General features: G+C 42.7%; 2 protein-coding genes across 2 annotated transcripts; both read left to right on the top strand.

The window, feature by feature from the left end:
• Nucleotides 1-740: 740 nt before the first annotated feature.
• LOC308326423 (pre-mRNA 3' end processing protein WDR33) lies at nucleotides 741-20099 on the top strand. Its single transcript, XM_080779304.1, has 14 exons — nucleotides 741-945; nucleotides 6210-6435; nucleotides 6675-6743; nucleotides 7091-7195; nucleotides 7531-7626; nucleotides 8174-8325; nucleotides 11643-11740; nucleotides 14547-14673; nucleotides 16386-16540; nucleotides 17077-17155; nucleotides 17287-17397; nucleotides 18719-18813; nucleotides 19199-19308; nucleotides 19987-20099. Exons 2-13 carry the CDS (start codon nucleotides 6232-6234, stop codon nucleotides 19294-19296), a joined length of 1389 nt encoding a protein of 462 aa, XP_080635430.1. The 5' UTR covers nucleotides 741-945; nucleotides 6210-6231; the 3' UTR covers nucleotides 19297-19308; nucleotides 19987-20099.
• LOC308326118 (uncharacterized protein) lies at nucleotides 19951-26961 on the top strand (the record flags this gene model as incomplete). The annotated part of the gene is made up of 12 exons (XM_080778925.1): nucleotides 19951-20100; nucleotides 20552-20716; nucleotides 21128-21872; nucleotides 22671-22835; nucleotides 22998-23112; nucleotides 23824-23919; nucleotides 25289-25386; nucleotides 25417-25509; nucleotides 25865-26083; nucleotides 26301-26338; nucleotides 26382-26729; nucleotides 26875-26961. 12 exons carry the CDS (start codon nucleotides 19951-19953, stop codon nucleotides 26959-26961), a joined length of 2319 nt encoding a protein of 772 aa, XP_080635051.1.
• Between the last annotated feature and the right edge of the window lie 438 nt (nucleotides 26962-27399).

Raw genomic sequence — 27399 nt, 5'->3', positions numbered from 1 at the left:
GCACGGATGTTGCTAACCTTAGATGCAGTGCGTTCCACAGTATGGTGGCCGGGCAGCAATGGCCCTAGTGATCACCCTGGCCAACTATAGTTCATCATGGGACCTCCAGGAGGGCCTTGCATGTATATTTGAAGAAATTCCCAGTACCTTTATGAATTGGTTTGGTGTATAAGGCTATTTTCTGTTTAATATAGTTTATTTCTATTATTATTACTTAACATTATTTGTTGATGATTGTGATTGTGATTGTTTTTCTTTTTATTCGATGCAATTGTGAACAATAGCCAAGTAAGATACATATCCATTGGCGAATCAAATGGTTCACTGGTTCACTATTCACTAACCCTTGTTATCTTTGTATGCTTCATATTTTTTCTTCGTTGCAATAAATAAAGAAGACAATCTTCACGTAAGGCATGATGTCTGGCTTCCGCACATGACACTATGATTCTTTATCTGCTTCAAATAGTTCTCTACTTCTCTCTATAATCATGGTGTAGACTCTATACCTATCTACTGAGTTGTGCTTGAAATGTACTGTAATTCTCCAATCTGTTAATAAATAAATACCGTACTGCAATCATAGACTGTAGGACTGCAATAAATCAATCAAAACCCCTTAAGAAAACTACATTTCCTGTAGTTGGCGTCATGACGTCACGCTCTCTCACTGTTGCCAGACGTACGTTAAAAAAAGCAAAAAACATAAAGTCCCATAATGCATTGCGCTTAGAAAAAGAAGCAGCATCGACATCGAGGAGGAAGCGTCGACATGGAGTCCGTAGCGTCGGGTGGCTAGAAGTGGCAAATAAATTATACACTGACTTTTATGGTTGTTCTTAAAAAAAACTATATATATATATATTCGAATGTTTGTTTAAAAAAAAGGACGTATCTCGCTAGTTATTAGCTTGATAGCTAAAACTCTGCATTGGAATATTGTTGGTGAGTTGTAATCTTAGCAGCGCGTTGTTTTTGTAAATGACACTTCTTCCACCGGGGCCGCCATTTAAACTGAACAAATATACATCCATGGAACCGACCAGGGTTCTACAGGCCCGGGTTACTGCGGATTTAAGCGGCTCACACGGGGTCCCCGGTCCGTCCACGGTGTCGTTGGGTTCGGTTAAATGGGTTTCCCCCCAATCCTGGATTAGCTACATGCTAGTGCTAGCGTGCTAGCTACACACACACACACACACACACACGGGGCTAAACATGTTAGCATCAGCGACAACATGGTGGTGAAGGAGAAACGTTAAATATAACTCGAGACTGTACAAATGGAACCTTTGGTATCATTTATCACAGTCACGGACCAGTTGTATTTATGCCATGTAAACCATAGCCCTATGGGACACATTAGATTTACACGTATTTGGGTTCTGTTTATTTATTAAGCTGCAACCCGTAACGTTTACAACCTACATCTACACGGCATTCAAACTCCATGTGGAAAACCAAATTTGCAAGAAGCATGAGCATTATGAGCTCCAGGCAGGTACTAGTGTACGTGTCCGACTCCTATCAGAGTCTGGGCACCAGGGTTTACATTGCTCAATGGAAGAGTATGGACACAACCTCCAAGTAACCACTGAAGAATAGATGTTCTAGTTATGTTGTAATAACACACTTACTGCCATACAGATTGGCTACAATAACGATGTATTCATTAAAACGCTACAGGTTGCAGCTTTAAATGCATTTAGGCCAAGGTGTTTAGATGCCACTTTTGTGCTGGAGCAAAAACAGCCAGACCGAACAGCCAAATGTTGCTGTTTCTGGGAACATACTGTAATACATACTGCACCAGTGTTGGCTTGAGGTAAATACTAGCCTAAATGACTGTCCACACCAAGCACAATTACTACAAATAATATCAATTTAAAGGTAATCCAAGTGCATGCAAAGTGCAAACAGTGTTGATCAAAGTATTTATATTGCCAATGCTTGGAGTGGACAGCCCATTTTTCACTAGGTCAACACACTGAACACAACACACAATGTAGTTTAGAAATGGGAATTACTAGTTGGGTTACATTGATTACACAGCAACATTTAACACGAGTGGGTCCATTGAATTTTGTTAAATTCTTTCCCTTCCTAATCTGTTTAGGAAAGAATAATTTAACTTTTCCTGATATTGAAATTATAGATTTAGTTTCCATCGTTTCTGGAACCAAGTTTTTCTCAAAGTCGTACTGTTTACTGCACCCTTTAAAGCGTGTCACTGTTTCATGTAACTGCTTTTTATGTCTGATTATTGCATTGTTGATTGAACTGTATGTTATGCTTTGTTGTGAAGGAATTGGCACTGTGTAATAATCAACAGTTCTTCTCTCAGGGGTGCTATGTGGCAGCTCAATACTTGGCATCAAAGACCACAGACTGCTACAGTAGAAATACTAGTAGTGCTTTATTTGGGGTGACGGCTTGCACTTTAACAGCTCGAACAAGTTGGTGCCAAGTTCAAGGGTTCCAACAGTCAAATCCATTAAGCCAACTTTCAGTTTACCCCTTTTTACATTGTTGATAATTGTAAACAAGCAGCTATACTATGCAAAGTTGGATCCATGACATGAAAAGGTATCTCTCAGTCTCAACTTTACTTGTTTATAAAGATAGAAGTTGGTACGTTTATCAGTATCACCACACATTTTCACAAATTTTACAAGCTAAATGGTATTTATTAAATAAGTAAAATGGCCTCAAAGTATGTCTGACAACCTGCTTAAGGAGCTCATCAGCCACAGTGAATGCAGGTGGCTTCTGATTTCCCACCCTGGCGCCAACTACTGGTCCCACTCATCCTGACTTGTGGATTTAAAATATACATATTGAGTAAATATAATTTTGTATTACTTGAGACTGAGAGATCCTTATCATCGTCCCCAAATATTTAATCACGTGATAACCTTTATGTTGGCTCACTTGGCTGTCACTTTTAACCACTTAAGCCATTGAATATAGCTAGATTTATAAGCTCGCACAGTGTTCAGATGTGCCACATTATGAACTTTTACTGTAGATGGGCTATTTTCACTTTTTAAAAGTTTTTTTCTTTTTTAGGCACCATCTTCCACACGATAGTAACTTTGAACAGATTCTAATTGAATTCGAGTCTTGCGTTTACCTTTTGTGAGGCAGTGTAACGTCTTACTGCACACTACAAACCTACTGGGCACATTTATGCCAAGTTGTATATTTGATTAAATTCACAACCAGGCTACAATTCTGATGTGTAAAAGTGGGTGGTGATGGTGGTTAAAATGATAGGAACAAACACATCTCCATATTTTATTAGGACTAACAACAAAAATGTTTTCAAAGAAATCTATTCCATTTTATTTCTTCTTTTACAATACAGAATAGGATCGATTTGATAGTGTTTCAAACGGTACTTTTTAAGCACATTAATCGCGCCATCCCTATGATATTAAGTGATCAAGATATAAAGTATGTTTTGTAACTACGATGGTTTAATTTAGCATTCTAAATGAATCATGTACTTTAATCACTTACAACCTGGTGTAAAATTGCGAAATAAATAGCAGATCTACAATCTTACATAGTGGCACACATTGTGAGCTTGCAGATCGGCTTTTCACTATTCATCGTACAATGACGTATATAGGGCTTTTAACACAACATATTCATTAATTTGTTCTTTTTAACATGCTATTTTTTACAAATCAAACATTGCTTCACATGGTCTCACCGACAAACGTGCACTATATCACTGTTGTTGATGTCAACTTTTTATTTGTATTCATGTTTTCTTCTGTAAATAATGCTTCGTAAGGCAGTGACAAGCAAAAGTAGTGAATAGCCGATCTACAAGCTCCTGAAAAGTAAAATCCTTAGACATACAAGGTTTATACCTTACTGCGATAATGGTATGGAACTAACATAAGCCCTATTAAAAAATAATACAATTATCAAATGTCACACTGGCAGATATAAATATGCATGTCAGGCTGCCATTCATTTTCAACAGAAGCCAGTGAGATGATACAAAGAGACGTTTGTAGTACCTGCTACAAAAGCTACACAGCTACAAAAGAGCTTGTGTACTGTATCTTTTTTTTTAATCTGCCAGTGTGAACGCAACATTAACCCATTTTGACCTGAGATCAGATTCTAAAAATGTCTTCTACATCCTGACAGTTTTCTAAAAAAGCTGTTTCTATGTCAGTGGTTCTTCGATTTTTCAAAAATAGCAGACCTACGAGTGGCGCGCTATGATCTTGTAGATCTGCTATTTTTCAATAGCTAAAGCGTAACATAATGCTAACACCAAAAGGGGTTAAAGATATTCATCTACAATGCCAAAAATAGAGGTACCGGGGTTAAATGCTCTCAAATTAGATGGCCTCCCTAAATAAAAATATGCTAAACGTGGTACAGATGGTCAGTAAAGAAACCTTAGTTGAAATTCTGTTTCTGTATGAAAGGTGGTCTGCAAATTAAATTATTTTTTATTACGTCAGCGATCCATGCCACTTTGAGAGAAATAGTTTTAATCCCTGTTGATGTATAGTTTTAACGAATGCTCACAGGAGCCTGCTAAAAAGTACTTACCGTACAAAATAGAATAGATGTCTAAAAGCTCCAGATAAGAGTCTTCCATTATGAGCTAACAATTACTAATCATCCAGAAATTGTTGGGTCCAAATTTAAATGTGATTGTGCTTTTTATACTAAAGTAAGGCATCCCTCTAGGCTAATATGTTCCTTTTCATTTGTAGTTGTAGCTTTGATTCATGGATTTGCATTGTTGTAGACTAGGTTATTTGAACCTCTCAAAAAGGAGATGTCATATTTGTGAATAAAATAGGTAAAGCAGTACAGATGGTGACTCTTGCAATGTTGTTTAGCCTGTATATTTGATTCAGCTGATATCAAATGAAAGCAGGCACTGATAAGAGTTCATTGTGGGTAATGCCATACTGTAAGCAGCCCCCATTTAGTACTGTGTGACCGGATCTCTTAGCACAAACCTTTGTTTTGTAACAGTGTCTTGCCATGCTAGGTTTCTCCTGAGAATTATTTGTTGGCCATATCGGTTCTGTGAACAACCTTTGAACAACATTAGGTGTGGCTCAGTTGATATCAGTGACAGTACAAACAAGCATGTGAATATGGATGGCTGAACTTTAGCCTAAAACTTTGTTTACTATTTTATACACGGGAGGGCGATTTCTGGTAATAGTGATGTTGTGGAAGCAGAACAGTGAGCTTATCTTTTTCCCCTCTTAACCCATTCTGACCTGAGATCAGATTCTAAAAATGTCTTCTACATCCTGACAGTTTTCATTATGACCTGAGATCAGATTCTAAAAATGTCTTCTTTGTCAGTTGCTCTTCGATTTTTCAAAAATAGCAGACCTACAAGCTCTGTAGATCTGCTATTTTTCAATAGCTAAAGCATGACATGATGCCAACACCAAAAGGAGTTCCCTCCCAAAATGGGTTAAACACAGTGGGACATTTGATACTTTGGGATAATTTGCAACAGTTTATAGGAAGACTTGGGTACTGCAAGGGTCCTGATGAAATCACATTTGACTCAATGTATTGAGGTTGCACTTTTTCAATGATTGTTTAATTTTGAACAAATTTTGTTCTAGAAGACAGAGGATGGGGATTTTATAACTTTACTATTGTCAGATCAATTCCCTCTGAGTTTGGGATTTTATTGAGATTTGTTTTGCATTTGCCGTCTTACATTCTCTAATTGTATGAATTTTTTGGAAATATGAATAGCAATAGCAAATAGTTTTATCATCGCAAAGCACTTTTTGGTTGTACCGTAAGGAAATTGAGTAAGTCAACCACTTTGTTTAAGCCTGTTCAGACTTTTTCGTAAGATGTTGACACGTGCCGATAATAGCCAATCTACAAGCTCACAACGCATCGTTTCAGCAGTTCCTTCTAAACTTGTAGGGTGTCTATTTTCGGCCTGTGACATCATATATGATGGAGCATAAATTAAGCATAGTCATCCTCTGGGACTTCTCAGCTTGAACTATTGATGTTGAACCATGTACTTGATTCTAGGGGAAAAAAAGAAAAAGACAAATTTAACATTTGACTAGTCTATATACTATATATACTCCTGCAGTGGACAAAATATTTCATTTTTATATCCCGTCCTATTATAATGTCACACTCTTTTCTAATCTAAATGGCTCTTCTGGTTGCCATAGGGGGATTCAGCAAGCGGTCACCATGGCGACAGACATCGGCTCCCCACCGCGGTTCTTCCACATGCCGCGGTTCCAGCACCAGGCGCCCCGGCAGCTCTTCTACAAGCGGCCTGACTTCGCTCAGCAGCAGGCCATGCAGCAGCTCACTTTCGATGGGAAACGCATGAGGAAGGCTGTCAACCGCAAGACCATTGACTACAACCCTTCTGTCCTCAGATACCTGCAGGTACTTTTCATGTGAAGTTTGCATTTGATAAATAAAACACTTGGACTTGACTTTTGAGAATGTTTTACAATGAAACTTATTTTTAAATGGTTTATAAAATAAACCTGTACTTGACATTTTTGCAGTACAGTATAAGCAGGTTCAAATCAACGTCCAGTGGCCGTTGATTTAAACAGGCGTCAGCCAGGCATTCTGAACCCAGGTCTTGAGGTATTTGATTAATCCTTTGTACACCACAGAACCGGTTATGGCAGCGAGACCATCGAGATTTCCGTGCTATCCAGCCTGATGCAGCATGTTATAATGATGTGAGTACAGTATTTGCATTACCACAAACCAATATGAACTTTGTGCTGGTGGTCAATCTTTCAAAGGCATTCTATATTGCATCATTAGGGATTTAACACTAGCCTCATCCGAGTTCTGGTAATCAGCCACTGTGGTAGACTCCATAAACCTTTACTTTTCTCCTCTAGTATATCACATTCATGCTAGTTTGGGAAACTGGAAACAGTGGCAGAATGGCCTCAGAATTTGATTTGAGAAACCCTACTTACATTAAATGGAAAACATAAGATCCTAAAAAACATGTTCTGGGAATTGTAGTCCTGTAGTGTTTGATGAAGCAGCCTAAAGTCTGTGTTTGTCCCCACAGTTGGTCCCGCCTGCTGGGATGCTCAACAACCCTATGAATGCCGTCACCACAAAGTTTGTCAGAACCTCCACCAACAAAGTCAAATGTCCTGTTTTTGTCATAAGGGTAGGTCTCTATATATTGTGCTGATTGTTATGACTGTAATGGTGCTGTTAGCTTGAATCTAGACATCACCATCATTCAACTTGTTGACATGGCAAATAAATTATTGAATCTTGAATTGGGGAAATTGATCAGATTCCATAGTAATTATCATTGACATCACCGTTGTTACTCCTGCTCAAACTGCAAAGAGCCTGCAAAGTTATCTGGCCAGTTATCTGTCGTAGAGGCACACATTGCAGCGATCTGTAGGATTTACATCCCGAGGAACTGACCCTTCCAATCCCTATCTCTTTTTTTTCTTTTTCTCTGGTACCCTCCTCTTTATTCTCTCCCAGTGGACTCCCGAAGGTCGCCGTCTTGTCACTGGAGCGTCCAGTGGGGAGTTCACTCTATGGAACGGACTCACATTCAACTTTGAGACCATTTTACAGGTAAACATGCTGAAATTATAGGCTTCTACATGGAACATTTGTGTAACATATTTGTGATTTAAATGAGTGAGGAGGACATATACAATATGTCCAGTATGCAAATCGGTATGCACATCCCATCATCTGGCAGAGAGCAGACATGCTTTATGCTGGTGGACGTTTTCAACTCCTGTTGAGGACAATCTCAGGGCACAGAATGCACTGGAATGTTCAATCAATGTGCAGTGCCTCTCCTCACAATGGAAGGATATAAATTACGTTATACACTGATATAGTTGTATCAGTGTTGCTCCTCTTTCTGAACATTAGTAATGCACACCACATTTGGATAATCTCAGAGTCGGGTCCAGGGACTCTCGTCCTGTAACTGTTGACAGTGTACAAATGGAACCAAAAGGACCCGTCAGGGTCCATTTGTATACTGTCAGAGACTAGTTAAGGAGGGTCCTTGTCATATAAAGGTCATTCCCTGATCCTTGACTTGTACAGCTGGTACATGGTAGTGCAACTAGAACTCACTCTCTCCTCCTGTGCCCCTGTCCTCCAGGCCCATGACAGCCCTGTGCGGGCCATGACCTGGTCTCACAACGACACGTGGATGCTGACGGCAGACCACGGAGGATACGTCAAGTACTGGCAGTCCAACATGAACAACGTCAAGATGTTCCAGGCACACAAGGAAGCCATTAGAGAAGCCAGGTTTATACCCCATCTACCATTCTCTGTAGTTAAACCAAGTCTTATGTGGTTGTTATTATCACCCTCATTATTATTATTAATATTATTATTATTATTGCGGTCCTGCAGTGCCAAGGCCTAGCCACAGGGGGTCGTTGTTCTTGCGGTTCCTGTGGCTGTGTGTTCTTGTATTGCTGTTTATACTTGTGGCTGCTGAACCGTTTGTCTCTTGATGAATTCTTTTTTCTCTACATAATTGCCGTGTACAGAAAAGGTTGATTTTCACGCTATTCTTGTTGAATAAAGTGATGTGTTCTTCCATTTCACATACGTTAAAAATAACCACTGGCTTCCAGTTTGTAGGCCCAGAGGCGTGCAGTCTGACCAATAAAGTTGAGTGGAGGGGATGTGATATTGATCAATAAAGTAAAGCCCAGAGTTTTTCTTAACACCCAATAAAGTTCAATAGAGTGATCTTTTAGCACCTACCAATAAAAATGGAGAGGATGGTTGCCACAATAAAGAAAAATAAAGTGAATATTACTGACTACTGAGGTATGGAAACGACTCCTCAGGGAGGCATTTTCCTTCACACATCCAGTAGAAACAGTTTGGAACATGTAGTAGTCACACTGTCTCAAAACAAACTATTCCTTTGGCCTCAATATATTACATTCTGATATTCTACTGCTCCTAGACAGTAGACACCGGTTTTTAAATAAAGTTATCCTTTTTTGTTCCTTTACAAAAAATGCTGAATATGTCTCGGTGTGAGAGCAGTTGGCTAGCTGACGTTGACAATCCGAAGTGTCGCACACAAACGTTTTGAACAGTCCTGTTCACACATTACGCTAACCCATTCCCCCACATGTTGTTTTTGGGGACACATATGGCCTTTATCGAATAATAAAAGTTGCCGTTGGTTTTGATTTCTGCCCTTCTTGAGGTGGTCATCTTGGAGGGAATTTAGGGGTTGAATAAAGTTTGATTTAAGTTTATTAAAACACAAAACCACCCCAGTAAGATCCTAATGTCCTCGCACACTGGCTCTCAATGATCCCACTCGCTTTGTCTGTGACGAGATGCTTTACTTATTCATTAAACCTTCTTAAATTGCCATTTTATTTTATCTCCCCCCCCCCCCCCCCCCGATATAAGTGTAGAATAGATCATACCAGTAGATTATACATGTTTTGGGGTCCTAGTTATTCTGTGTGGGGTTGTTTGGAGAACAGTAGTGACACATGACTGATAATACATGGACAGTTGCTTTGATGCTGGTGAGAGGTTAGAATGTGCTTTGTATTGACTTCTGTTAGCGGTTCAGATGTAGCTTGTCTTTTACTCCGCATTGGATTTGTGCCGTCTTCGTGATCACCTGTCATTACGCTGAAAGGCCTGCAGATGGAGCCATCTGCCCTGCTGTTACTAATACAACTTCAGTCAAAAGTTATACTGCCCACTGTCATAATAAAATCATGTCATAAAGTTATAGTCGTTCAATCACATTGACAGTAGCTGTTACACCCTCTCGTTTCTCCAGGTTCACTGTGACCTTCAGTTTACCTGCCACAGTGGCTCCTTGTGGAACCACAGTCCAAACTGAATTGGATGTTTCTAGTAACAAACTGCCAGCATTGTTTCTTGAGCAAACCTGTGCCATATCACACGATTTTCATCCAACTGTGTTACACTACATAGATGGATAGTTGGAATACTGAACAAGTCTCTGTGCAGAATAGAGAACCGTGCTTTCAAGAGCTCTAGGGACCATGGCAAAATGTTACATCAACCGCTTAAGCCCGATATACTACGTTAGTCTGACGAATAGCAGAAAAATAATAGCAAATCTACAAGTTCACGTGTCACGGTGTGATGTGTAGCGAGCTTGCAGGTCTGTTCGCCAATTTTCTGATAATGTTGAAAAATGTATTTTATATTTGACATTTTATTCCTATAAATGATATGCCCAAGTTGGGGATGCCAGGCCGAAAGTGATTTAATGCATGGGGAATGGTTAGAGTGCCAGTCAAGTTGTCACAACTTCACCAGTTCAACTCGTGGGTCCTGTGTTGCTTTTGCATGACCTCTGCCGTTCGTCACTGTGCCATAAAATAGAAAAGTTGAATTATCCCACGTTGTGTAAATACCAGGTACATCTGTACTTTCAGCAGGCCGCCTTAAAATGAGATCATTATAAAGCTTTTCTGATAGTTCTTTGGTCTGTGTAGACTTTTATGTTGGTGTTGGCTTAATGATTGATATCAGCGCTGTTGTGTGGAAACCTTGTATGGCCAAAGTGGTTACTTTTCAGGAAATGGAAAGAATACCCTGTGTTCAAATGAATCCAATATAGATATTATTTAGTCACACAAGCTCTTAATACTTTTAATTGGTTAAATATGATTAAATCACATACAGACAAGCACTTTCAAGTCCCTCCAATTTGGGCATATCAACTTCTTTCAACAATAGCTAAAATAGACAATTTCAAAGCTCATGCATCACATTGCGATGCCTTGTACGTTTGTAGATTAGTAATTACTTTTATGCCACACGCATTCATTTAGGAAAACAAACATGGAGATGCAAGGTTTCTGCCCGACAGTGATGATATGAAATCTAAATGACGGTATTGTTATACCAGTGTTCTGTTGATGAACTCGCCACAGAGATTGTCTGTTGCTTTGCTACTTGGGTCAAGAATGGGTCTAGACTCGGAGTTGCCAATTTTATACAAGCTCGCTGTATAGTTCAGTGTTATTTTTCGTAATGGCTGCAGCAGTGTGCCTTGTCTAGGACTGGACGACAGGAAAATGAGGAAATACACGGAGTGATGGTTGGGTGGTTTATTGAGCAACCTCAGTCGGTTTATATTTTGTACCAAGAACTGTGAGTCAGGAATCTGCGATGGGACTTCCCTCCTCGCTCATATTCAAAGTTTTGGTAGAATCATTTATTTATTTATGTTCGTCCATGCAGAATGATTTTGGTTAATGTTTGGGTTTTGTGTTTTTGGATGATATATTTTTGTGCGATTAAAAACTGTTTACGGACACATTTTTACCAATATTCATCAGAGTGGACAGAGCTCTGTAGTTAGGCTATGATGAGTTCAGACCGGGCCGTGGACATGTGCCGAGAACAGCTGTAATTCCTGTTGTGACACGGGCTGGAAATCACAGCGTTGTTGAGCCAATGGGAGAGACAGCTGGCTGTGTGCTGGTGTCCTTGATGGTGGTCTTTACTAGCTCCAACTGTGGTCCCTGGGAGCCTGTCTACCTGTGTCTTCCTGCATTGTTTGACTGTCTGCCTTTCCCCCCTGCCTGTGTCTTCAGTTTCTCACCAACGGATAATAAATTTGCCACTTGCTCAGACGACGGCACCGTGCGCATCTGGGACTTCATGCGATGTCACGAGGAAAGAATCCTCCGAGGTATGTTTGTTTCTGTCTGTCCATCCATGGGACAGTGGCTGGTGTACAACTGCACCGCACTTCTCTGTTTCTGTCTGTCCATCCATGGGACAGTGGCTGGTGTACAACTGCACCGCACTTCTCTGTTTCTGTCTGTCCATCCATGGGACAGTGGCTGGTGTACAACTGCACCGCACTTCTCTGCACCGCACTCTCAGGCTCTCTCACATGCACACAGGTGTTCAGGGATGTGGAAACATATGGCCCTATTTTCATTGCCTTTTTTATAATTTTTTAAAAACATTTAAAATTGTACAACTAGCCGGTCTACAGCAACACGTGAGCTTGTAGATCGGCTATTTGAACTATTCAAAAATGTGTTTCAAAATAGTGAAAAAAACTATTTTCGGATTTATTTTTGTAGCACTTATTCAAAAACATGGCTAAAAAGTGCTTCAAATTCAAATAAAATGTTGCTTGATTGCCATACAAATGTTACGAATAATAGAAAACAATGGTAGTCAATAAGTGAAATATCTAAAAAATTCAAAAATTAAATGGAACTGTTTTAATGAGTTTTTGACAAATCGGTGACGTAACCTGTCAACAGCCACCTACACAAGGTGGCTGTTGACGTGTGGAAAACCTCAAACACTCTTGGCCTTATTCTCAGGAAACATTTGGGAATGGACCAAAATGCTATTGACCTGACAGCTTTTGGCCAGGCCAAGATGCCTTGGCAGCACAGCTGTGCACCTTATTACACTTGTACTCATTGGCAGTCAGGAACTCTGCCAGAATAATACTTTGAGTCAGCGATATTAACTGATGTATGGCTGCACCAGTTAACCTAAAGCCGGGAACTCACTTTAAAAACAATCTCAAGATTCATTTTGACTTACCAGCAAACTGCATGATTAGAATAGACTCAATTAAAGCGGCAATCTGTACGTTTTAACCTCAGTCAAGAAGCGTACCCAGTAGGCCTGGGGAGATGGGGAGTTTCGGGCAGTACTATTGTATTAACAAACTCTACCATACAAATTGGTTACAATCACGTCTAATTCATTCAGAATTCAAATAAGTTCGAATCTCTTTTTGTTTTGTTTTAAGATTTGTTTTAGGCTTTTCTGCCTTTATTGATAGTGAAGATGCACAGGAAAGAGGGAGAGAGAGAATGAGATAAACATGCCGCAAAGGTCGTCATGAACGGGACTCGAACACGCGCTGTCAGGCCAGTGCCTATATGTGGCATGTACCTGGACCGCTAGGCCAGCGGGCGCCCCTTAAGTTTGCATCTTTAAATGCATTTACCAGCCACATACTAAACTGACCACCATGACAGCGGGTGTATAGGTGCAGGCTGCAGCATATAGGCATTTAGACTAGTAAAACTGCACTACAATAGTACTAGCTTAGATCTGATGTAAACCACCAGTAAAGCTTAGAACAAACATACTACTACTTATTGTGTACAGTCGTACGGAAACCTTGTATGTCCATAACTGTTACTTTTCCGAAAATGGAAAAAATAACCTGTGGCTAGCTGATCTACAAACTCACAATGTGACTCATTGCAAAAGGTGAGCTTGCAGATCAGCTTTTTTCGCTAGTTTTGTGTGACAGTCTTACATCAAAGTATAAAATGCGACATTAAGAAAAAAGTAAATATGGACATGCTATGTGAGTTGATGCCACCGTGACACTTTCCTTGATTGGTATATGATCAGGATCCAGCATTTTTATATTTAAAATTTGACCATGATGAAAGAATAAATGGTTGTTTGTTCACTTAGAATCCAGTATGTACATTATTCAATTCACAGCTCACTTGTTTTTCTGTTTACATCAATCCATAACATTTAAATGAAACTAATATGAACATCATTTCAGCAATACATACAGTGCTGTTTGCACTGTATGTTATTAATTATAGTAATATCTATATCGTCTTTTTATCTCATATAGTGCTCTTTACTATGTTTCAATAATATAATAATGTAATAGGCATTACAAATGTACTAAATACAGATTAGATTAAATAAATGGAACATGAAATAAAGACTAATTAATTGAAGTAATTGAAAAGATGACATGTATTCTGTTGATGAACACCTCATTCAACACAATTATGCTGCGTCCACACTGTCAGATACAAAGATACAGCCCACCATTATCTTTCAATGGAAGCCAGCGACATTAAGATACACTTACAGTTTATAGCTGCTACAAAAGCTACAAAGCTACAACAAAGCTAGGCAGCTTAGTATCTTTTTGCCATCCTAAACTCCTTTAGAATTTAGACCTGTACTTTGAATAAACTCTACAGCACTGTTTCCCAAACCTTTTAGCTCGAGAGAAATTAGATGTCTCCCGAGGACCAAACAAGTGAAAATAGCAGATCTACAATCTCACCACATGTTGTGATCTTGCAGATCTACTATTTTCACTACTTCTTACAATTCCATTGATTATTTAGAATTTAATAGTAATATTTTAGTTACTTTTATTTATTTTTTAAACTAAGAATAAATGGGGGTATAAATGGAACCAAATCAGGGGTCCATTTGGTACACAGTTACAGACCCTTAAGGGTCCATGTGGTTCTTCACTATCAATGATTTTGCTGTAACCTCCTCAAGGACCCCTGGGCATGCCCAGAACGCAATAGTTGCCCATTGCCCACCAATAACCACTTTTCAACATTGTGTATGCACTATGCAATTTTTTTTGGTTTTGATTCTACCTGACAAATCATAATGTACAGACATACATGACACACACACACACCCCAGTGTTGGCCTGCCTAAACGGTTTTCCTCTGCAGGTCATGGAGCTGATGTGAAGTGCGTGGACTGGCACCCCACCAAGGCACTGGTGGTCTCTGGGAGCAAAGACAGCCAACAGCCCATCAAGTTCTGGGACCCAAAGACCGGACAGAGTCTGGCTACACTGTGAGTTCCTGTCACCAACAGTTCACTTTGATCCAAAGTGTCTTACATTATAGAGCTGTCCGGTGGAAACCTTGTATGTCCAAAACAGTTAATTTAAAGGAAATGGAACAAACAAAGTCAGAACGAAAATACATCGCTTGGATGCACCTGGGACGTATCCTCAGTGATGTATCCCATGGTCATCGGGGTTTTGGGTCTCGCGAACATCATACACCTAACTCTGGTGACCCAGCCGCGGTGATCAAGTCCTGACTTACGTCCCAGTAGCTACCCTCGATCAGACCCACTAGGGAAAGACCAGGGCCACACAATCCGTTGGATCCACTGAACTACTCTGCCGGGACTGGGAGGTACAATTCTGGCATGTGGAGGGACTAGGCTCTGTGGGTTGACTCTTGTCCGGGCCCCTCACCAGGGGTCCACTCCTGCTCTCACCAGGAGTACCGCGAGGACCTGTGCGTTGCACCAGACTCCCAGCACCAGACACTTCATTCAGGACTAGTGATGTTTTCTTGAGCCGCAATGGTTCTGCAGGCTCCAACTGGGCAACGGTGGTACTGCAGGCTCCGCTTGCGGCTCTCTCTCCGGTGGTCACCAGACTATACCTGGTTGTCACATAGTCTATTAATCACTATAAATAGAATACCTAAATAGTACTTGACACAAGTTTAAATATGTGAGGTTTCTGCCTGACAACGTCTGTCTCCTCAGAATTGTTGAGGTCTGTAATGGTGCTACTTTCTACGACAAGTCTCTTAAAGGAGCACTTTGCACATTTCCAACGTTTATTATGCTCACTTAATGCTCATTAGTATAAGATGGCACAATTTCTATGTACTGGTACTCAGTCACTGTGTGTTTTAGAGGTGGGTTGTGGACATTTTACAAACCCTGTTCACCGACGACATCAATGTGCAGTCCCAGCTAATGGAAACTACAGCTTTTCTCTCCCAGGACAATTGGCATGCTGAGCCTGAAATAGAAGCCTTTTCTTGCATCAATAAAATCGATACAGTACAATAAAAAGTGAGGACCCATATATTAAGATGATGTTGAAAAAAGTTTAAATGTTCCTTCAACTGTCTAAACGAATCATACAGCACACTGAGTCATTAGATCGACTGTGATGGTTCTGGAGACGTGAAAAGTTTCACACCCCACGACAAGTTCCCTGTTGCTATGGGAACAACTAATTTACTGTGTTGTCGAGTAAATGCAAAAGCAATGCATTCACAACATCATGGTGTTGATAAAACAACAACAAAAAACTAAGAACGATGCAGGGGAAAAAACATGAAATCTTCAGAGATTTCGGCTGTAAAACCAAAACAATTTAGAACACATAATTACATATAGTGCTGACTTGCTCTCAGCCTCTCACTAAGGTTCTAAAACAACCCATGGGCACTAGAGCAGTGATCCTCAAAGTGGGGTCTGTGACCCCCAAAGGTCCTTGAGGCGGATCCAAGAGGTCCCCAGCAAAATGAGGAACGGAAGCGATGTGAGCTTGTGTATCGGCTATTTTTAAAAGCCTTTACAAAACTTCTTATGGTCACGAAATATTTTGAAATAGTGGTCCTAACCCTTAAAATTCCATGAGAACTCACTCTCTATATCTCTCTCTATACACCCCTCCTCCCTCCATTGCCCCTCTCTCTCCCTCTCTCTCTCTCTCTCTCTCTCTCTCTCTCTCTCTCTCTCTCTCTCTTCAGCCACGCTCACAAAAACACAGTGATGGAGGTGAAATGGAACCTGAACGGTAACTGGCTGCTGACGGCGTCACGTGACCACCTGTGTAAACTGTTCGACATCCGCAACCTGAAGGAGGAGCTGCAGGTGTTCAGAGGGCACAAGAAGGAGGCCACAGGTCAGCCATCATTATGCTGTGCTCTTATTTCTTTCTGCGCGACAACTATGGATTTGTTTTTATGTCTGGATACGCCGTCCGGGACAGGCTTCAGAGACTTCAGACGCCTCAGGAGACTTGGCTCAGATCTGAACCCATTTGGTTTCGTCTGGAAAAACGTCTGGTTTTCCGTCAGGACATCGGGGGCTGTATAAGTTCCGAGACCGAACATCAGAAGTTGAAGAAGAATTAAATACATTTGTAGTCATTTCAGAGCATATATTGCCCTTGAGAGAGACTATTCAGATCTTAGGCTTCACTTTCTCCACTGGTTGTATAAGCAGGCGTAGAATTCAATGCTTAATCTAATAACAAAGGTCATCTCTTAACGGGCGTACCTGGCACGAAATCACTTCAAATGGTGGCACTGAATGTACTGTATATGGCTTAATCTATCAATTTGGGGTCCTTGATATGAACATATTTTAAGCCAGGATATATTGGTAATAGTTCTATGTTGTGTTTATCTTTATGTTGTGTGATCTTTCCTTCCCTAGCTGTCGCGTGGCATCCCATCCATGAAGGTCTGTTTGCTAGTGGAGGCTCTGATGGATCTCTACTCTTCTGGCACACAGGGTAACTACAGCAACATTATAACAAAGGTGTCACGATTATGCAAAAATAATTGCCATTAGACGATTTTGTAATAATTGTGACAGGCCAACTTCGGGGGTGGAGGAGGTGATCTAATTGACTTTTCTCTTCAGGGTGGAGAAGGAGGTTGGTGGTATGGAGATGGCTCATGAGGGAATGATCTGGAGTTTAGCCTGGCATCCGTTGGGTCATATCCTGTGTTCCGGTTCCAATGACCACACCAGGTAGGGCAGCGTCCAACATGACACAGAACAACTGACCATCTAGTCTGGTCCAATCAAATACGTATAATAATAATAATAATAATAATAATAATAATAATAAAACCTTATTTGTATAGCACCTTTCATGACATGAAATGCAGCTCAAAGTGCTTTACAGAGCAATGGAGAATAAAAGAAAAGCAAGGCAACAACATAAAAAAAAAAGCAGTAATGCAATACAGTGAGGACATGAATAACAAAAAATAAAAGATCAATTAAAAGCAATGTTGTAGAAGTGGGTCTTGAGCTGAGCTTTAAAAATGTCTACAGAGGCTGCCTGACGAAGGTACAGTGGGAGCTTGTTCCATGCCGACGGCCCGTAGAAGCAAAAAGCTGCTTCCCCGTATTTTTTAGTTGCCATTTTTCTTTGGCAAAGCGAGCAGACCAGCAGTGGAAGACCTTGGTTTGGGACATATTTAGGCAGGCAGTCATGTAGGTAGGAAGGTGCGAGACCATTGAGAGCTTTATAGACAAGTAAAATAATTTTAAAATCAATCCTAAAAACAACCGGAAGCCAGTGCAGTGATGCCAAAACTGGAGTAATATGTTCTCTCATCTTAGTTCTAGTTAAAACTCTGGCTGCTGCATTTTGGACAAGTTGTAATCTGTCAGTTGTTTTCTTAGGCAGTCCTGAAAAAAGTGCATTGCAGTAGTCAAGCCGAGAAAAAACAAAGGCGTGGATTAGCGTTTTTGCATCGTCCAAGGACAAATAGGCTCTGATTCGTGCAATATTTCTAAGGTGAAAATCTTGGTAACATGATTAATGTGTGAATTAAAATTCAATAATAACCCCCAGGTTCTTTACTGTACTGTTACTTTCTACAGTCAGGTTACCAAGTCTGCTTATTATTGATTTTTTCTGCTCACTAGAACCGATTATGAGAACTTCTGTCTTATCCTCATTTAGCTTGAGAAAGTTCTCACTCATCCAACATTTGATGCTAGAGCAAGACCAAGTCACTCTTGTAGAAGAGTAACAAAGGGGCTAATACATTGCAAGATTAAAATGCACCTACGGCTACGCGTTGCGGCACGACTGCCAACATCAGGTTGACTAAACTGCAATAACCACTTTATTAAAGACATTTTACTTTTCTGCAAGAGTGCCTTGCCTTGGTCTCATCCTTTTTTGCGTCAATTCTGTCACCCAGTTCAGTTGTACCAAAGAACACCTAGATTTTTACTCCGGCCAAACAGATGCACTCCTTTCTCTCTTTTCTTCTACATGGCAGTCTTGGCCTTACTTATGAACTCTCAACGGTATCTCAATTGTGTTTTGTAGTAAATTCTGGACAAGGAACCGTCCAGGAGACAAAATGAGGGACAGATACAACCTGAACCTTCTGCCGGGAATGTCAGAGGATGGTGTGGAATACGGTGAGTTCTCTTCAGTTGGTGTGGATAACTGGATATAGAGAGATGAGAATATAATATTAGTATCATTTAATACCACTATCATATGAGGATAATCAATTTTATTATTAATGCAAATATATAGTATTACGTTATCACTACTAGTATTGGTATGGCGAGTTCATTTCACTTGGGTGGCATACAGGCAAGCTCAAATTCATACTTACTTTTATAATAAACCAATATATGAGGCTATGTAACAGCAATAACCTTCATTTGGTCATATACAAAGATGACAGGCATTCACATGATATTGATGATGCTTCATTACTTACTTACTCATTGTTATAGTTATCTTTCTTGTCTATGTTTTTAAACGGGAGTATATTTTGATATCTGTGTGTTTTAGATGACATGGAGCCTAACAGCATGGCCTCCATCCCTGGTATGGGGATACCTGAGCAGCTCAAGGTGGCCATGGAACAAGAAGCCACAGGTGAGTCTTAACTGGCCATATATGTATGTCGGACAATACTAACCCTAACTTCAGTCTAAACCAGCACATGTCGGACTCCGTCGGGGTCTAAAACGTTACTTTAGCTGCAAAAGAAAGTTGTTTGCGGTTGGCACAAAAATAGTGGCGCAAGCTCGATTGGATACCAGGAGGTGTGGGTTGGGAGCTTAGTGATTAGCGATGCAAGCCACTGAGGCTGGTGCTGAGATGGGGCATTCGGTCTGTATTAGAATATGACAACGCCCAACTCCTGTAAAAGGAAAGAAACCCCACCAGAAGCCCCATCCAGTAGGGGAGAGGTAGGACACACGCACGCACACACAGGTGCACACACACACACACACACACACGACACACACGCACATGCACACGGCACTGGTTACATGGCGTGATTCGGTCCTCTGTTACCAAACACATTCTAATGAGACCTGCAGTATGTTGTTTCTGTACTTTGCATTTGATTGAAGTCTATTTCAGCCGATGATTTGATCTGCTGTCCTCCTTCTTTTTTCTTATTTCTTGTCAAACATAAAAAAAATGTTTTCCTTCATTAATTAAAGGATACCCTTAAATCCCATTGTTATTAGATTTATCTCATTGTTCCCACTGACATCACAAGTGCATGAATAACTAAATAAATGATAACGATGTGTCCAGGTAAAGAGGCCTCTCCTGACGTAGAGATGTCCATTCCGGGCCTGGACTGGGGCATGGAGGAGGTCATGTCCAAAGACATGAAGAAGGTCCCTCAGAAGAAAGTCCCCTACGCCAAACCAATCCCTGCTCAGTTCCAACAGGTACGATCACATGACACAGACCAAACCAATCCCTGCTCAGTTCCAACAAGTACGATCACATGACACAGACCAAACCAATCCCTGCTCGGTTCCAACAGGTACGATCACATGACGCAGACCAAACCGCTCTCAAGGTTTTCATTCGCTGGGCTCCCCAGGGGTCTGTTCTTGGCCCGAGTTCATAAGAGTACAATTATTTTGTTTGTATTCACCAAAATTGTAACGGCAAACAATTGCTACCAACTACATATGATTTGTTCAGCATCACTCTAAACAGATTCATTTAATTGGATTTTGGTCAGAGATGTATGCTGTTTTATGGAAACATTTTTTAAGAAATTTGTTTCCGGGTAGCTCAGTCGGTAGAGCACTCAATTTCGATTAAGAGTGTCTGCCAATTTAAATGCAGCTAAATTATAATTGTAAAGAAATAACTCTCCTTCCATTCCAGGCCTGGGCTGAGAATAAGGTTCCTGTTATGCCCCCTGGTGGTGAGATGCCCAAAGGTGAGATGCGCATTAAGGTGGAGCAGAAGGCGGATGGGAAGAAGAGGACGCAGGCGGAGATGGAGCAGGAGATGGCGTCTCTGCAGTACACCAACCCCATGCTGCTGGAGGTAAAGTTCAAGTTTACATTAGGCCTGACGTCTTCTGAAAGAATATTATATTCAAAGATTTGTGCTGCATTTTTACGAGTTTTCAAAAATAGCAGACCCACAAGCTCGTAGCGCGCCACTCGGTTGGTGCCCTATGAGCTTGTAGATCTGCTATTTTTCAATGGCTAAAGTATAACATAATGCTTAGTTAAAACACCAAAAGGGGTTCCTGTCCAGAATGGGTTAAAAAAAGAAAGTAAATGACAACATATAAAATGACATGCCCAACATAACATTGTTCGAAGCTCCATTTAATTAATTGTCCACATCAACTACAAAGTAGCAGAATATTTATTTACTAAAACACATCTTTGCTAGTGGTTATATATTTTGACCTATTGGTAAATCATATATCTCGTTGTGTTCCTTCAGCAAATTAAGATGGAGCGTATGAACCAGATGAACCCAGACAACAATATGGGCGCTCCACCGGGTCAGGGGCCCATGCCTCCATTCTCGGGGCCCGGGGGCCCCATGCCCCCTCCGCAGGGCTTCCCTCCAAACATGCCCCCCAACATGGGCGGCCCTCCTATGGGCCCTGGCGGCATGCAGCCCCCCTTCATGCCACCGGGACAGATGGGCCCTCCGTCGGGTCCCCCGCCACCTCACCAAGGGCCCCCGCAGGGTATGATGGGCCCGCCAGACATGCACGGACCTCCCCAGGGAATGCAGAGACACCCTGGTCCTCAGAGGAACATGGGCCCTCACGGCATGGCCCCAGGACCCAGGGGAATGCAGGGGCCCGGTGGGATGATGGGGCCTCCGCCACGAGGAATGGGCCCCCGAGATCCTCAGGGGCCGCCTCCTCAGGGCGGCATGATGCCCCCACAAGGGAACATGATGGGCCCTCAGGGGCCAATGCAGGGAGGCATGATGGGACCCCCTCCCAGGACACATGGAAACATGCAGAACAACTATGGGATGGGAAACATGCAGGGGCCACCACCTGGAGGGATGCATGGGCCCCCAGGCAACATGCAAGGACCCCCGGGTAATATGCAGGGACCTCCAGGAAACATGCAGGGGCCCCCAGGAAACATGCAGGGACCCCCAGGAAACATGCAGGGGCCACCAGGAAATATGCAGGGACCCCCAGGAAACATGCAGGGCCCTCCTGGTAATATGCAGGGGGGTCCTTCATACATGCACAATCAGGTGGGTTACATGCGTTACAAAAATGAACAATCTGTTCAAGTATTGACACTTTATTTTATATTCAAAATATACTTAATATGTTATCTTCTATCTATTTTAAGTGCTGTAAAACATTTTCTGTGTAAAACAGGATGCATAAAAATCACACAAATGCAAGTGCATTTGCACAGAAAGCTTTGTGCTGAAATACTCAGATTATTTTTAATGTCAATTGAGGTTTTTTTCCCCCTACCCCAGTATAAGATCATGAAGCAGTAAAGCACCTAATGTATATAACCGTGATGGTACAGAGTAGACTGGGACCAGGCAGGTGTACTGTAGCTTATAGAGTACTATTGTTTGTTGCAGGGCCAAAACTCTGGACCCATGATGCACGGTATGGGACAGCAGGGACCCAATGGAAAAGGTAGGAAATGTTTCTGTTTGAAGTCAAATTCCTGTTCACGCAGCCATATGACGATGCATATTGTTACATAAAAACACGTGTTTGAAGGCTTGAATATGCTATGAAACAGGCTCCCTGCTGTTTTTAAATAAGTGTCACACTACCACACACTACAACAAACATGTGGATATGCGTTTGGCTGCGATCACCCATCTGAAAAAGTGTTGTGCCAGGTATCAAAAGGATCTGAAATGTTTCACTGGGACCCCCCCCAACCCACAAGTTGAGAACCACTGTGATTAGAGGATATGAAACAGGATGGTCTGCTGTCTTAACCTCATAATATATCCTCCTTCTCTCCATTTACCATCTCAGGAGATTCTCGAGGGCCTCCGCCCAATCACCACATGGGACCTGGAGGCGGGGGCCCGGGAGGACCCGGGGGCCCCGGAGGGGACCAGGGTTCAGGGCCCTACTGGGGAGACAACCAGCAGGGCAGACGCGGGCCCCAGGACTTTGACGGGGGCCAGGACTTCCATGGCGGAAGAGGAGGAGGAGGAGGAGGAGGAGGAGGAGGGGGCGGAGGAGGAGGAGGAGCGGGCGGAGGAGGAGGAGGAGGAGAGGAGAACTGGAGGCAGGGGCCAGGTCAGGGCTACCAGGGAGGAGGAGGAGGACACAGAGGAGGTGGTGGTGGAGGAAGAGGAGGAGGAGGTGGTGGAGGAGGAGGAGGAGGAGGAGGAGGAGGAGGAGGGAACTGGGGCTCTGAGGAGAGTTTCCCTCGTGACGGAGGAGATTTCCGAGGACACGGGGATGATAGGTGAGCTGGTTTGTGACCCGTCAAGAGCACCGATATATTTTGCATTTTCGCATTGTACAAAAATAACACATTTCTCATCTTCTAAAGACATGCTTCAATACGTTTATACTTTGTTGTACGATGGTGTCGCACAGTGAATATAGCCGATCAACAAGCTCACAATGCATCGCATACTCAGATGCTCACAGTGCATCTGAGTAAGAGCCTCACATCCTTGTGTTATGCAGCTCACCTCACTACTTTGTTTATCGCATTTAACTTTTGCTCATTAATTCTTCCTGCTGCTTACTTCAACCTGCATGCTAACATCTTTGCTAGGTGTCTGGTTTAGCGACTGATTGATAAAACTCTGTCAAACAACATAACTGCTCTTTGCTTTCTGGCCAAGCTGCAAAAGCCACAACTCTTCAATTGACGTTGAACATTGCACCTTGTGTTACATAGCTACCAGGATATAATTCCAAAATATTGTACATCATCGTTATCTGTTGCTTCGGTGATTTGCAGGCTAAACAGAAGCTTACTGTAGAGCCAAACCTTAACTGACATAAAGATAAAAATCTGAAATCATTTCAGACTTTGCAGCTCGGTCCAAAAAGTAACAATCTGTAACTTTTCAACTTCTAAAACTTAAAATCCTGCTGGGGGGTGCGTGTGTGTGTGTGTGTGTGTGTGTGTGTGTGTGTGTGTGTGCATACGTACGTGTGACAGGTATGATTATGATAATTATGGAGGTCCAGGAGAGGAACACGACCACAGAGACAGACTTCCTCCGAGACATGGCCACGGCCACGACTCTGATGACATGTGGGTGTCACAGTCACACACTCATAGGACAGTCAGCTTCGCTGCTAGGCCTTGGTGTCACTGTCCCAATTCCATATTACTAATTCTATCCATGTTTTGAGAATGTAGTAGTGCTTTCACACTATTTATAGTTGAAACAAAATTGGTTTATTTTTCTTAAACCGCCATTTTAATTTTCTCCCAAATATGTCATTGCCATTTTCCCATATGGGCTGTGCCAACCCACCCCATGCCTGGCCAAAGGGGCCATGTCAGAGTCACTGCTGCTGTGCCAACCCACCCCACCCCACCCCATGCCTGGCCAAAGTGGCCATGTCAGAGTCACTGCTGCTATGCCAACCCACCCCGCGCCTGGCCAAAGTGGCCATGTCAGAGTCACTGCTGCTATGCCAACCCACCCCGCGCCTGGCCAAAGTGGCCATGTCAGAGTCACTGCTGCTAGGAATCAAACCCAAGACTGTTGTGGTGACAGACCTAAATCGCTGGATCATTAAAGCCCTCGAGTCCACTAGGCCCACGCCACACCGCCTACTTGTCCCACTGTTTCCACCTATGTTATATTACAAAGAGGGTACTTTATTATAATGGAAACGGTAGACATTTTGGTGTGGTGAAGCCGCAGTCGAAATCCAGCATTAAAAGTGTAGAGAAATGGACAATATTGCCTTACTTCTTACAATGCAACACACAGCAGAAGGGAGGGTTGATTCACAGCTGGAACAGCGTGTCAGACTTTTCTCCTTCTTTTGCTTTTCTATTGGAATGAACTGCTTGGATATTTTGTTCTACTTCTTTTGTTGACTCCATGCTTCAGGCGCACTACATCCGGTTTCCCCTGGGACCTGTGGGTTTTTATAGACAGCTATGTCTGTCCAAGCATGAAAATAGCGTTATAGCGTCTGTTCACCACCAAGGGTCACTGTTGCACTAACACACGTACACAGACACACACATGCCAGGGAGGAGGGCCAGTACAGTATGTACAGTGCAGCACCACTCACTTCAGACGGGTCTGATTATCTTTTTTTACTGCTCGTTTCCCTCCGCAGCACGCAAAGCAGCACTCGACAGTGTAAAGTATGGAATTGGGACATTAATGTCCTAAAGGCATGTCACCTCCTTTCACACTAGTGAGCTGCTAACTTACCGACTTGCATGACTTTCTCCTTAATTCAATCTCCAGAAGGCCAAAATCCACACCACTGCGGGTCTATTTGGTCCTTGAAATATAATATCTCCCCTGTCTCAAATATATAGTCATTGTACAAGTTATATACCGGTATTATGTTTTTATCACATGTGTTTTATATATGGGGTAGTCCTGTCTATGTTTTTCTTTTCACTGTTCACTTTCTCCTGACTGTCTCAGGTACAGAGGTGGCGGTCCTGGGCGTCCTGGGGGGAGAGGTTACAACAACGATGAGTACGGGGGCCAGGAGGAGAACTTTGACGGCTCTGACGACATGGGTCGAGGAGGGGGAGGAGGAGGAGGAGGAGGAGGAGGAGGAGGAGGAGGGGGAGGAGGATGGGACAGCGGCGGACGGGGCCGAGGCCGTGGAGGAGGTCCCCCCAGAGGAGGTGGAGGAGGAGGTGAGACAACTTTGCATTGAAATGAGGTTGAACCTTGGGTTGAATAGTTAACCCGTTACCTGAAAACTCACCTCTTCAGACTTCACCTCATCCCGTAGTGCTTGACCTAGTCGTGATGACCATACTGCCTCTCTAGCTTGGTTAAACAGGCCACTGTCTCTCTGCCTTCGATGTATGTATTTACCTTGCTTATTGTAAGGCACTCTGAATGGCTAAAAGTTCCACAAATCGTGTTTTAGGACTCATCCAAACATTTTCTGTTGTGATATTTAATTTTGCTTTTAATCCATGCAAATGCCTATATTGTAGCCGCTGAGTCCCTGACGACCTGTGTATGTGTGTCTCTCCCATTCAGGTCTTGAGGGGTACAGAGACAACCAACCGATGCATGACGGTTCGTCCCCGGCCAGCCGGGAGCGCCCGTCGTCCCTGCAGGGCATGGACATGGCATCCCTGCCCCCTCGCAAACGCCCCTGGCATGAAGGACCCGGCACCGGAGGAGACCCCCGGGACAGAGAGTCCCCTGGAGCAGGATCTGACGGAGGAGGAGGTGGAGGTGGAGGAGGAGGAGGAGGTGGAGGAGAAGGAAGAGGAGGAGGAGGAGGAGAAGGAAGAGGAGGAGGAGGAGGAGGTAACCCAATCTGAATGAGAGAGACACACATACACAGGTCGTCAGGGACTCAGCGGCTACAATTTAGGCATTTACATGGATTAAAGCTAAATAAAATATCACCGTTTCACATGTAAAAGTGCATTCTATATAATGTGTATTATTAGTATTCATTGTGTAGTAAACGGAGCACTAGATTCGGAAACTGGAATCGGAGATGTAAAACAAGTTCTTGTCTCCATCTCTCTCTCCATCTGTCCAGGTCGTCCACCACAGAGAGATGACGGGGGCTACGGCGGGCCCTCGGGTCGTGGAGGACGGGGGGGCTGGGGCCCGGGAGGGGGAGGACCCAGAGGAGGACCTCGAGGAGGATCTAGAGGCGGGCCCCCAAGGGGAGGGCGGGGGCGGCAATGATGAGGAAAGACTCTCTGCACTGTACCACCTCCTCCTCATCCTGCCACCTCCTCTCTCCTCTACGCCATCCCCGGACTCGGAGCATCAAACCACATGCTTCGTTAATGACGCCCAGGACCAACACAACCTTTCCAATGCCATGCCCCAGCGGGGCGCTGGGCCGTGCCAGACCATGACGTTGGGATTGAACATGATAGTAGGAAGGTTTGTGAAGAGGAGAGATATCATACTGTACACATTTGCCCTTCTGCAACAGAGGTTCTCTTTTTTTCACTTTTTTTTTTTTCAAGGATCCCCATATCTCTGAAAGTGTACTAATTTGTAAACTCTCGGAGTTACAGACCTGTAAGAAGAACCCTGGAGCCGACTTTGAGAACCACCATTCTACAAACCTCCAGACAAACTGTTCCAATCAAGTTTGTGTCTGAGCATGTCAATTCCCACCCACAGAACTCTGACTATTCCTGATTGGTCTCGATGGTTGGTGGGAGGGTGGGAAGGGGTGTTTATGATTGACAGGGGAGATAACAAATTACCTTGCTGTTAAGTGAGTTGAGTTGGTCACTAGTGGGGACTGGGGATGTAACTTTATACCATAAGAGGACAGTTCATCTCCAAATTCACTAGACAAGATCACGATTCTACTTAGAATAGGAGACCTAAACAAACAAGCTAGTTTGTGTACAGGCTGGAACTCCCCACACCTCATCTGTGACTTGCACAACTTTATCAGCTAATGAGATTTTTTTTTATTGCAGTCCAAGTGAAACCACCGACTGACTATTGCTTCCATGTGAAAATGGCTGATAACGTAGGAGACAATTCAAACAAACCTCCCAGGCAAGAATCACATTTTTGAAGCCGTC

Source organism: Protomyctophum bolini (genome assembly GCF_963924005.1).
Source record: "Protomyctophum bolini genome assembly, chromosome: 12".
In the NCBI taxonomy this organism is placed as follows: Eukaryota; Metazoa; Chordata; class Actinopteri; order Myctophiformes; family Myctophidae; genus Protomyctophum; species Protomyctophum bolini.
Note: the sequence above shows the minus strand (reverse complement) of the source record. Positions and strands in the feature narration are given on the sequence as shown.

Bases quoted from the DNA above. Each gene is read 5' to 3' on its own strand.
- LOC308326423 (XM_080779304.1), top strand. From the start codon at position 6,232: ATGGCGACAGACATCGGCTCCCCACCGCGGTTCTTCCACATGCCGCGG. The intron at 6,436-6,674 runs GTACTTTTCATG...TGTACACCACAG, and splicing joins CTGTCCTCAGATACCTGCAG to AACCGGTTATGGCAGCGAGA. The intron at 17,398-18,718 runs GTAGGGCAGCGT...TGTGTTTTGTAG, and splicing joins GGTTCCAATGACCACACCAG to TAAATTCTGGACAAGGAACC.